Here is a 13,951-nt window from a genome sequence, read left to right as displayed (position 1 = left end):
GATATTAAACATAACATACAATTTATTTAAGATGCGTTATATTTACGATAAGGCAAAATATTTCCTACTTGTTGAACGTTCGAACAGAAATTGTGAGATTTGATAGTTTTTGTAGTATGTTCATTTTAATAGTATTAATAGTATTTAGGAAATATTTAAGCTCACAATATATCAGATCAGTTATCATCTAGAATTATTATTACATTTATTTTCATGTGAAATAGTATTATAGAAATACAAAAGTTTTCATTAATGTTCAAAGATAGGGAATTTATTAAAGGCTAATATATTAATGTGAAATGAATTAATATCATTGAAAATAGAAAATTTTATAAATTCCCCTTTAAAATGATATTACTACTGTAATTAATAAAAAAATATATTTCTGATTTTAGGCAAATTGTAAAATTATAAAGCATTTTTTCATGTATTTTCCAAATAACTACATAAAACATACTTGAATAACATTTATTTTAATTGCATGTTTTTTCCTACTATTACTATTATATTTTAAATTTTCATAGGTCTAGAATGGTTTAGCTGAAGAAGTTCGAAAATTAGTAAATGGAACATCGCTATCAACCCAACATAGTTCTTTCAAAACCGTATCATCATGTTGCCAGAAAAACAAATCAGAACAGAAGGAGACAAGAGAAAATTCAACAAGGCCACAAAAGAGCTGAGAGAGCTAATAAATAAGGAACAATAGCAAGGAATTCAAAACTATTTAGAAAACTTAACGCCAACTGATGTAACTGAATAGTCTCTCTGGAAAGTAACAAAAAAAGATTAAAATACCTCAACAACATAATCCACCCATTAAAATTGACAACTATACCTGGGCTAGGAATGATAAAGATAAAGCGGAAGTTTTCTCCAAACACTTAAAAACCGTATTTAATCCGTACCCGTCTGAAATATCCGCAACAGAAGAAATTAACATAGTTGACTTTCTTAACACTCTTAACACGTTTGAAATGGATCTGCCACATCAGAAATTTACTGTTAAGGAAGTAAAACAAACAATACTTAAAGAAATCAATGATAAAAAGCTCCTGGTTTTGACCTAATAACTGGAAGAATCTTGAAAGAGCTCTTAGGATAGTGCATCAAATTAATAACATTCATATTTAATGTCATGCTAAGACTTAATTATTTTCCTAGCACTTGAAAAGTGGCTCAAATCATTATGATTCTTAAACATGAAAAAAATCAGAAGACGTCTCCTCCTATCGTCCTATAAAACTGTTATCTATCATCTCAAAACTTTTCGAAAAACTATCCATTAAGAGATAATTAAGAATTAATCGCAGAGGAGAGAAATATTATTCCAGATCATCGACAGCCTTCGACAAGGTGTGGCACATGGACTGCACGTTAAATTGAAAAAGATTTTAACCCATATGCACTTTCAACTGCTGAAATCATACCTCACAGACAGATATTTTATCGTCAAATAGGGTGACGAATACACTGACCTACACTCAATATATTCGGGTCTTCCGTAGGGCAGCGTTCTTGGCCCATTGCTATATCTTATGTATACGCTGACCTACCGACTTCAAGAAACACTACTGTTGCAACATATACTGACGATACAGCATTTTTATCATCACACGAGTATCCTATATCAGCCATAAAAAACCTCCAACGTCATCTTAACAAAGTCGAATTGTGGTTGAAAACGTGGCGTATCAAAGCAAATGAGACAAAATCTATCCATATGACATTCACCCTTTGTAGAAGAACATGTCACTCAGTAAAATTTAACAATCATGAAATTCCGTAAGCAGACAACGTTAAATATCTGGGAATGTATTTTGATGGACATCTGACTTGAAAAAAACATATAGTGACAAAACGCAAACAGCTTGGGTTTAAACTAAACCAAATGTTTTGGCTGATAGGTCGTAAATCTAAATTATCATTAGATAACAAGGTTTTGCTATATAAGTCAATACTTAGGCCTATCTAGACCTATGGTATTGAACTCTGGGGTACTACTAGCAAATCTAACATAGATATCCTCCAGAGGTTCCAGAATAAAGTGTTGCGAGTAATCGTCGATGTCCCATATTACGTGTCCAACAAACTGATTCAACGCGATATCAGATGATTCAGTGCGAAGTACTTTGAAAGACTATTAATGCATCCCAATGCACTCACCAAACAGTTAAATGTGTGCGACGACAGTAAAGTGCGTCTGCTCAAACGTAAACTATCATACGAACTGATTAATAGACACACAGAGTGAGATTTAATAATCTCTAGAATAAGTTAGACTACTGGATAAGTTAGTAAGTAAGTAGATAAGTTACTTACTGAAGTGATCTACATGTTAGGATGGTTATATTATATAACGGAAATCATACAATAATACTTACTACCCACGGGCAGATTGTTGACGTTCTAAGAGATTAAAGAAAAAAATGTTGCCAGAAAAATATTTTGTTGATATATGTACTAATTTTTCTCAATAAATGCTTTAAAAAGTGAAAAAATAATCAGAATACATGCAGGCATCTAATATTTCTAACAGGTGTTATCAGTTGAAGATCATTTTGATGTAATATGAAATATGAATGTTGAAAATATTGAAATTGATTAGATTTGAAAGTGTCGTCTTCAAAAGCGATCAGGATACGAGGTAGTGACAATAACATCTTCTAACAGTATTATGGGATAAAATACAGCTAAATGAGTAAGGGTGATAGGAGTTCACCAGAAAAATGGAAATGGTATAAATTTTCTGACGTGAGTTAACATATAGAAGCGTAGACAATTATTGAGATTTGCGTAATATCGCTTAAGGAAAACAAAGAGACTAAACCAAAGATTTAAGGAGTATGTTATATTGATAACATACATGAGAAACATTTTTCAACTCTCATTTCAGTTCAGGTTTTAAATTAGATTATTTTATGAAGTAAAAGTAATCATTGTCAGGCAATAGCTAAGTTCCGGAATAATAGAAAATGGACAGCATCTGACTGTCGGCTTGATTGATTCAAAAATTTAAACACATTTTTCTTTCAGAGCCTTTAATATGGTTGATACAGTTTAAATTTATTTATTCCAAATTTTATGCAAAAAATACAAGATGGGGATCCAGAATAACAACAACTAAAGGCAATGAACTGCATAAAGAGCTACTGAATTAAGATGTAGTTACATGTCAACAGGAAAACCAACTTATTGGCCGACTGATCAAGAAAAAACTCCAGACCTGTTAGATTTCTTCATAGTAAGAAACATAACATCCAACAATATAAAAGTCGAAGAAAATTTTGAGTTAAGTTCAGATTATAAGCCAGTGATTTTGACGTTGAGCGAAAATATAATAAGAAAAGAAAGAAACCCAACGTTAACAAACAAGAGAACAGACTGGGAAGGATTTGCTGAAGAATTGAACAAACGAATTCAACTAAATGTACCCCTCAAGACAACTGAACAATTAAATCTTGAAGCAGAAAAATTCGTAGTAGATATTCAACAAGCTGCTTGGAATAATACTCCAGAAATTAAGAGTACAACTAAAGGAATTAATTATCCAAAAGAAGTGAAGGAAATGGTAGCTGAAAAACGTAAATTACGAAAAAATGGCAACAAAACAGAACACCTGAAAATAAAAATAGTTTAAAAAATATAACCCAAAGACTGAAAAGAGAAATACTGGAAATAAAAAACAAAACCATAAATGACTATCTCAGAAATTTAACAGATTAGATTCAGAGAGAAGAAACTGATTACTCACTCTGGAAAGCCACAAAATATCTAAAGCGCTCATGTCTACACAGTCCACCTATAAGAGACCTATGTGGGATTGGGCACGTGGCAATCGCCAAAAAGTAGAAGCATTTGCTGAATATCTAGAAAAAAACTTTCAAACCAAATGAAGCTAATATTGAACATAATTTACCGGACATAGAAACTGAAAATTCGATGATTGAATTAGTCTCGCCGAAAGAGTTAAGTTATTAAAACTGACATTAAGGTTTTTAAAAAACTCCTGTTGAAAAGAATAAAATCGATCATAGAGAGTAAAAACCTAATACCAACACACCAGTTTGGGTTTATTAAAAAACACTCAACAATTGACCAGGTCCACAGATTAACAGATGTTATTGAAAAAGCCTTGGATAAGGTTTGGCATGAAGGCCTTGTTCATAAACTACAAAAAATGCTACCAAAACAGCACACCGAACTATTAAAATCATATATTACAACCGGAATGTTTAGAGTCAAGCAAGAAGAAGCTTATTCTACAATAAAAGAAGCTAAAGCAGTTGTACCACAAGGAAGTGTACTGGGACCAATGCTTTATCTACTTTACACTTGTGATATACTACAAATGGAAAATATCACGGTGGCTACATTTGCTGATGATACTGCGATTATAGTTATCGGGGACAATAGTGAAGAAGCCTCACGAAAATTACAGGCAACAGGCAAGTGACAATATAAATAATCGGACAGAAGCTTGAAAAATAAGAATTAATGAAAGTAAATCTGTACATGTGCAGTTCACCTATAAACAGGCCGTACAACCACCAATAACATTAAATAACACTATCATTCCATATAGCAACAACGTTAAATATCTCGGAATGAATCTCGATGCAAAACTTCGCTGGAAGGAACAAATAAAGAAGAAAAGAAAAGAACTGGAATTGAAATATAGGAAAATGTACTAGCTAATTGGAAGAAAATCACAATTATCAGTACATAATAAATTGCTATTATATAAGCAAATATTGAAACCTACATGGACATACGGAGTTCAATTATGGGGATGTTCTACAAAGAGTAACATTAATAAAATACAAATTTTTCAGAACAAAGTCCTGAGAGGTATTGTGGGTGCACCCAAATACTATAAGACTGATTATCTACATCGAGACCTTCAGATACCCACAGTCAGTCAAGAAGTCAAGAGAATTGCAAGGGGGCATGAGGAAAGACTCCATTCTCATACTAATATTGAAATATTGCAACTTTTGGATACCACCAGAATAGGACACAGACTCAAAAGAACCAAACCATCTGATCTTGTGTAGTGTTATGTAGTGAGGTGCATATATTAAAAAATTCAGCAGTGACATGTATAAACATTATTTCACCAGAGACTGAGTTAGGGCCGATGGGTCCTCCTAGTTATATATCTAGATTTAAGTTAGCATAAAGACAAATTGTAGATTAGACGGAAACGATTAGTAACAATATATTAATTAAATAATAAAAAAAATTAAAATTTTGTACTAATACACTAACACTAACATACAAATAAACATTTGTAATGTAGAACTTTCTGTATACATTATTTTTAGATATATTTTTTACTATTTTAGAAAGTTAGATATTATGAAAAAAGTGTACTCTCAAAAGAGTCTCCCTTCACTCTTTTTTTCAATTAGTCCTTTAGAATTCTAGATTTTCTAGATTTTAGAACAAGAATTCTTGAGCAGCAGGTTGATATTGATATTGTGCCAAATAAAGCATGTGCAAGGGTTAGATATAGAACGTGAGTCTTATATATAGTAGTAGTATATATAGAACATATACGAACCTGGTTATCTAACGAATGTTTAAAGATTGCAAAAGCACAAAAACTCGCTGATTTCAATTATTAATAAAAATTACATAAATGAGAGAAAGTTAGTAAGAATGAGAAACGAGCTCAAAAAGAACCAAGACGAAAACAACAAGAATAAGTAAGTCGACCAAATCGCAGCTCTATAGATCAATCAATTGCACTTCGACACTATAAAAAAATATGTTAATTGTTGAAAGTGTGTTTTATTATTTTTGATCGACTTTCGTTCTGCTTTTGGCTATATTTACTGCTTCTTACTTTGAGCAGATTTGGAAGCTCAGCATATTCTACCATAAATTTATTAAAAAGTCTCTTAACTATGAGGAAATACAATATTATTTTTCGGATTCATTTTCAATATGAACTGGTGTTTCCCAAGGATATTGGAACTAGTGTTTTCAATATTGTTTATTCAGTGGATTTCAACATCGTACTGGTTAGAATTATACGAAAAGTAACAAAAACATGACGTACAAACTGATAGAAAGCTCTTGGGCGATTTAATGTTTGCTGACAACAACGCCATATTTACTGATACCAATCTTGAGGTTAGTTCTTGAAAACCTCATTGCAGAACTTCAATTACCATAATATATGGCTATTCTGATGACTTATTTTGCCCATTGTCTCTGTATGTTTCCGAAGCATGGATAGTGCTACAAACTGAAGTAAGCTTGAATATTTAAAGAAGACTTGACGCAGATTACAGAATAACGAGTGAACGAATTCTTACCAACATAATGATCAGATCCAAAAAACATGGATTAAGATCATAGATAGTGATTTAAAAATGGCATGAGAAAATTTATACTATTCAAAGTCAGCCCTGGTGATGGTTTTGAAGTATTTTATTTTGCGATAATTATTTTTTATTAAAAAAATTGTGGAAAGTGAGTTAAAAGAAACAGCAAATAGAAAATCGGATATTTTATCAAGATTGGAAACCTTCATTTTGTTCGAAACGTAATACTAACCGTTGAATTTCAGAGATTCGCCTTCTGAATCGTTGCTACCCGAATAGGACCTGCAGTTGGTTGGGACTTTTACATCGCTTCTAGACGTTTCGTATCCATACCAGCCGAGCAGTTCATTCATTGCAGTCTCAGCAAATTCCTAAAAAACAAATGCACCTGACTTAGATATCAATATGTTTAGAAAATGTTCAAGTTTTAAGTTTAAGTTTAAAATTACTTTGATATACGTGTTATTTCAACATTGGTATTAACATCCATTCCATTAACAGTAGTAGAAAATAAAGCTTTTTAACACAAAATCTAATACTATTTTCTAAACAAGTATTTATCTGTATATATGCCAATCACTGTATCGGCCTTATCTATTATCCTTATCTGTCTATCTTATTATCTTATATTAACGACAATAAAATAAAAGATTAAATATGTTAGAAATACAAGCTATAAATATAAATATTGCAGCGGAGCACTGCAGTTGATAGAAACATATCTGAAGGGTAATAGAAAATAAATATACAGTCCAAACAATGACACATCAAGAAAAAGTGATATTCGTATTACAAAATTATAAAGTGATATTTTTACAGACAAAAACATATAACTTATCGTAAAAACTACCAACAGTTTTTCAATGTTCATCTGATACTTAAAGTTGTTATCGTTTATTTTAAATCTGCGTTTCATTCGCTAACATTGACAGTTTTTGCTTCAATTCCTAGCGACTAAACACTAATATATGTTATATAGTGCGAGTGAAACGGTCGTGGTTTAGAATTAAGGGCTTCATTTATATTGTAATAGCATTAGGTCGGCAGCACCATTTGTTCAGTTGATTCGCTAAATCTCTACTTGTGACTGTTAAAAAGTTTTCAAATAAATCACAAGTTTTATGCTCTGTACGTTTTAAAACTGGCCCTGTCTGTAGGATTTCAGGGAGGTCATAAATTATTTTCTTTTGAATTAATTCAATTAATCGGAATAAATTTATCTATCAAGAAAATAAAATATCAAGAAGAGAAGACATGTTGATTGACATTCAATTGCCAACTTGCATTCCTTGGCATAGTTTAATGACATGCTAAAAATATATATACTATAGACCTAGCCATATACTATACAAATTAGGAATCACCCATGCTTTGAAAAACACTTTGTCCATGGATTCCTAGCACAAGCGTCAGTGTAAGGCGGCTGAAGCTGGACTACTGGATTTTGAGCAGCACCTTGCAGATTATGGTATATGACCTCCAAAGACCAATTGCATTAGATCAGTTACTCAGCCGTTGATTATTATTGTTAAGGACATCGAACACTTGGGAAACCTTTCAATATAGACTATATTAATGTTGGGAACTATAGACTGAAATCAACTATCGACTGTTTAGTAACTGACTACTTTTTACTATCGACTGTTTCAGTCACTAATTTTGGTTCGAGTGATTTTACTACTTTTTACCAGTAACCGTTTCAGTCGCTATTTTCGATCCGACTAATTTTGTTACTATTTACTATCAACTGTTTCAGTCGTGTACTTTTAGTTACTACTTTTGGTTCTACTAGTTTCATTCAATTGATTTTTAACGTTCTGGCTCTGTCGTCTTAGCCGCGACATTGGCATAAATGTACGTAATTTATGCTTACATAAATTATATTATATATATGTATATGTGTATATTAATATATATATTGTATATTAATATAGCAGCATTTTGGAATGATATTTTTTAAGATTGTTTATGTAATAGGGTAAAAATATTAACATTGTGAATGATAAATAGTAAAATACTTTTGACTTTTTTTATTTTCAATTTATTTTTATTATTCAATAATATGAAATAATTCGATTACTCTCTCCATTTTTGTTAAAAAATATTTCTGTTCAATAATAAATAAAGCATTAACTTTATTTTAAAACCTCGAGGAACCTATAGTTATTGTGCAATCATTTTGAATTAAGTCATGAATTAGTTTTTTTTTATGATTAGATTTATTTTTAATTTTTATTTAGTATTTATGGTTATTGTACATCTTTAGTTTTTAGGTTTTGTTTAAGTTCTATTGTATTGTCTATATTTATTATAGTATATTATTTGAAAATAGCAATTAACATATTTAAATATGATAAAACATTTTTGGGATACTATTCCATTCCATAGATCTCCGTCCTTTCCTCTCTCACAATTTATACAGCAAAAGATCTTCAATCTTCGTCTGACATCACGAACAAAACAGTCGAATCGTACATTTGACTGAACATAGTACTTACTATTTTCAGTCGCTAGTTTTTTGACTATTGACTGTTTCGACTGTTTTCAGTCGATAGTTCCCAACGCTTGACTATATCATAGAAACTTGTTGTTTGAAGTTTGCCCAGTTGGGACAACGAACATGTACTTTGGCGGTTTTCTCAATAAATAAAAGAATATGGCTGACACGGCCTTACGTTTATGCCTATATGTGAGGTGTAATGAACGAAGTGTTTATGATTAAGGGTTTTGTCAATAATGCAATATAATCGGGTCGGGAGTATCCTTTGTAAATAATGAAAAATACAATAGCACGTTATGTTATAAGTTGTTTAATTAGATTTAATATGTTTAGTAATCGTAAAACAATAATTTAATTTATTTATAAGAATACGTTATTCCATATAAATCAAATTATAAATATTGATTTCCATCGATTTCTTACAAATATTCTTAATACAAAGCTACCTTCAATAAATTGTTCCGTTAAACGCACGACGTTGAAAGTTAGCGAAAAAACAGCATATCAACTTTAGATACGACTACAGATAATAAAAGTCCTACAAATTGGAAATTCATTCATTGCATATTAATGAATGAATTTTTACAAGCATAAAATAATTAATATTTTTCAAATTACTAAAGCTTGGTAAACTCAAGATTGATATTCGTCATAACAAAGACCTGGTAGAGAATGTGCACGAAGATTCAATGTTCCAAGCCTAAATATACTCAAACATGATCAATTGTTAAAAACTACAAGAACTCACTATATCATGTTGTCCTACATATCCAATATGTGAATGTCCTAATTGTAAAAAATCGATATTCAACTATCGATTATTTAATTTGGATATTTCCATATATTGTTATTTTAAAAAAGATCGATATCTGCTAGGTTAATATTGGCCAAAAATATCGATACATTTTCAATCACCCTACAAACTACTTTTGTAATGGTACCGATAAATATGACTTCAACGTTAAAAATATGACATATGATACAACATTTGATATTAATCTGTTTGAATCAGACCAACCTTCGCTCTGAAGCCTATGTTTATTAGCGACATGCAACGATAAGTTACTGTTAAAGAATTAACATATTTGAAATGTATGCTTTTTCTTTCTATTAATTATAGTAGCAATAGACAACAAGAAAAAAACATATAATACAATGCGATCAAGATGTACCATAATTCATGTTAACCATGTCCTATTGCCAATGGAATTATTGGTAACAAATGTAGTTCCAACAATGTTAATTTCGATTTTAAATCGCGCCTTGGACAGTATCGAAATATTGAAAATTCGGAATTGCATGCTCTTTTAGAAAACAGGCAAATAGTATTTGTATTTATAGTGGGAAAATGATAAATTTCGGAGTTTCCGCTGACAATAAAGAATTGTGGAGAATTGTGACGGGTTATGAAAAGTATATTTTTGCGATAATCTCAAACATACAAAAATGAATGCTTCTTTGGCCAGTGGAATCAGACTTGACCTCATCTAATCTTTGTAGCATGCCTTAATGGATAAACGCTTCAAAAAAATAAAAACTTTTGTATGTTACCTAAAACATGGCGCTATTATATGAAACTGTTGTCTAGTCTATTTAACTAGAACAAGATTTGCTAAAAAACTGTAAAAATTGGTCATACATTGTCAACCCAAAACACCGCCTTGCGCTACACTTCTTTTTGTTTGTTTCATTGTTGAGTAAGCTTCTTCTTGTTTAGCTCTAAACATCTTGGCTTAGATGGAAAAGTTTTAAAGTTTAACGTATTGCTTCGGTAACATTTTATGGAGTTTATACATACTATTATTCTCTCATGCCAGTTATTATCGAAAGCACGTCTTACTTCAAAGAATAGCTGATCAAACTTTTTCTATTCGTAAGCTTTTTTTATAATGTTCTACGATTCTATGTCAAATACCAGGTTGTTGAATGTTTGTTCATAAAACCAAATTAATGTGCAGCTATTTAATGTTTGTCTATGATATGCTTTAACCTATTTTTATCAGAGTTTTTGAAATACTTTGGATATTACTGATAGCACTGAAATTGCTCGATCGATTTTTACTTCATTTTGGTGGTTTTCCACTTTACGGGATCATAGTGACTTCAAGCATTTTCCAAACATCTCTCTCTTATTTTAATCGGAATGCTGAATTAACTAAGTTGCTCATTAAGTTGATTGGTTGGTTGGTTTTCTAAATGTCTTTCTTGGTAGATCTTTCAGAACTTTCCTGGTTATTAAGTTATAACTTTAAGCTTTCTTTGGATTGATGTCACTTTTTATAACTTTGAAGACCGCTTTTAGTGTAACAAATTTAATCGCAAAATTTTCGCACACGCTAATCGCTAAATTATGTTTAAATTCAGTTTCATTTGGTATCATTAATTTCCAACTTCTTCAAACTGAGGATGCTAAATATCTTATGATGCTAAATACATCTAGACCGACGCCTAACCTGGAAGAAGCACATACTTGCTTAACGAAAACAACTTGGAATTAAACTATATCAAATGCATGTATGTCAATTATATCAATTTATTATTAAATAACAAGGTATTGCTATACGAATCAATACTTTAGCCTAATGGTCATATGGAATCGAACTATGGGGTACTGTTATTAAATTTAATATAACTATCAGTCAATGGTTTGAAGACAAAATGCCATTGTCGATGCTCTGCACTATGTCTCTAATGAAGTGATACCAATAAGAAAAGTAATTAAAAATTTTTGAAAGGTACCATTAAGTACTTTAAAATAACGTTAGCGCATCCCAAGGTGTTCACCAATCAGCTAAAATGTGCGACGTAGTAGTGAAATGTGTAGATTAAAACGTTTAACATCACCCTGTCTGGTTATAGAACATATATAGATTTTAGAAGAAAATTTAGATTAGAGCTATCTAATTAAATAATATTATACATAGTAAATCACTTAATGAAGAAATATATAGGTATTAAGATTTCCTATTGCCCAACGGGCAGATTGTTAAACCGATAATCCTAATAATTACAAAAAGTGTGTGTTAATGTGAATGATATCATAATAATATGAAACGAAATGAAACGAAATAAATGAAATAAATATTAAACGAAAAACAAAAGACTCATTACAATTATTCTCGCCATAAACTAAGAAAGGGCTTTTAAACATTTAAATGATATTTTTTAAAGTGTCAATTTTTAATGAAAATACCCCTTTTCATTAAAATGAGACTGTCTGAATAAAACCAAAAAAAAAATCGGACAGACGACAAAGAAAGTCTGGTGTCGTCGTCCAGAGCATTTAAATTTCTATTGCGTCTCGCGATCCATTACCATCTTAGACCAAACTACAAATCGTCCTTTTTTCGTACCTTTTTCGTCCGTCTCCATCTCGGCCGCTCGTTTTACTTGGATAATTTCTATTGAAAAATTAGATGGCTGGTATTAGATGGCGTTCCGTGCTTAATTACCGCTAAAAACATTTTGTAAACGAACACCAGATAAAGGATAAAGAGTCGGTTTGCGACGTAACGCCTCGCTGTTGCTGCTCGGCGCTCCCCTCGCCCCCTCGCGCTCCACGCCCGTGGCCCGGGGCCGCAACATCGCCCACCCCCGCGCCTCTCCACCTTTCGGCATCGGTGTCATCTTACATGTTCCACCTCTATACTATCCTATGCTGTATCGCGTATACACACACGCTATATGGCGGTGTCGTTTTCATCAGCTGACATGGTGCGTCTATCGATATCAACGTTTTAATTTTATTGAAAAGATAACCGGTAGTTTTATAGTTGAATTAGTTTGGCTTTGATATATCACCGAGGTAGTTAACAGAGCTCTCGTGTTGGAAATTGTTATTCCCTTAGTACTTAAAGGAATTGTCTTTACCTTGGGTATCTAATCTTCTGATTCGTTTAGTCTTAATAATATATATTTTGATAAAGTCCCTAAAGCCAAATCGTCATGTTACGCTCCGCAACTTAATTCTTAACAAAAAACTAAGCTACGAAAGAATTGGTAACAAGTAAGAACTACAGAAAATAAAATAAAATTCAATAAAGCAACAAAGGAGCTGAAAGAGTTGATCTAAATGAACAAAACCAAGATATTCAAGAATTTTTGGAAAATCTGACGCCAACTAAGTCTACAAAATATGGAAAGCAACAAGAAGCCTCCAATCCACCTATTAATGGTTAAAGCAATAAAGAGAAGGCTGACATTTGCTCTAATCATTTAGCAGGTGTACCCTTTCTTTTTTCGAAAAAAAAGTATTATTTATCCAACCTATTGACCGTTTGGTTCTGTACATCTTGTCCATCTCTCGGGCAATTTATGGATGCCATCTCAAAAAAACTGTTTCTTCATTGGGCAAAGCCATTCTCCATGACTATTTTCTAACTACTTCGATATTGGCGACGTGCTGCTCTACAACCGCGTGTCCTATTAATGAGAAAGTTTGATAGTCGGACAAACTCTTGAGAGTATGATGGGTGCGATATTATGTCCATCCAAGTGCTTTCAATGCTTCGTTGACCGGTTTTGCTTTATAAGACAGAGCGTTATCGTCCTGTAAAATAACTTTATCGTATCTTCGGGCCATTTTTCGATCCGTACATTGTTCAAATTAATCATTTGTTTTCGGTAGTAGTCACTATTAAGTGTTTCACCAGGTTTCAACCGTTCGTAATACGTGACGACCTTCCGGTCCCACCAAACACAGATGATTGTCTTTGGCGACCAAAAGGATTTGGCCTTGGGGTCGATCGGCCGGCTTCGCCAGGTTGACTTCTTGCGTTTAAGGTTTTCAAAATAAATCCATTTTCCACTATCCGTTACTATTCGATGCAGAAGTGACTTCGAATCATACCTTGGAAAGCAGCATTTCACAGAAGTTTTTTTGATTTTCCATTTGCCTCATTGCCTCATCTTAAGTTTCTACTAGCGAACGATAACTTTCAGCGACTTTTTTCTCTTGAGTAAATATAACATGAACAAAACCTAACATTTATAGCATTGAAGCTTGATGGCAGTAGAATAAAATAACACATGTGTCAAATCATCAAGAAGGGTTTAAAATTGCATACTTAATCGTAGCGACATCTGTTGGAAAAACCTATAATAATTTTCCGGTACA

General features: G+C 32.1%; 1 protein-coding gene across 4 annotated transcripts in view; it reads right to left on the bottom strand.

Moving 5' to 3' along the window:
• The window catches only part of Sobp (Sine oculis-binding protein), a 42,990-nt gene that overhangs the window by 11,050 nt on the left and 17,989 nt on the right, over nt 1-13,951 (bottom strand). For 3 of the 4 annotated variants that reach the window (XM_076397150.1, XM_076397151.1, XM_076397152.1), the window contains one exon: nt 6,568-6,706. In XM_076397150.1, coding sequence (XP_076253265.1) covers nt 6,568-6,706 — 139 coding nt within the window. Of the gene's footprint in view, nt 1-6,567; nt 6,707-6,784; nt 6,890-13,951 lie in introns of those variants that run through there. The other variant, XM_076397153.1, reaches the window with a different exon arrangement.

Source organism: Rhynchophorus ferrugineus, unplaced genomic scaffold, assembly GCF_030347505.1.
Source record: "Rhynchophorus ferrugineus isolate W39M unplaced genomic scaffold, kcgeb_rfMv2 rfM2, whole genome shotgun sequence".
In the NCBI taxonomy this organism is placed as follows: domain Eukaryota; kingdom Metazoa; phylum Arthropoda; class Insecta; order Coleoptera; family Curculionidae; genus Rhynchophorus; species Rhynchophorus ferrugineus.
The sequence above is the reverse complement of the archived record's forward strand: the minus strand, read 5'-3'. Positions and strand labels throughout refer to the sequence as shown.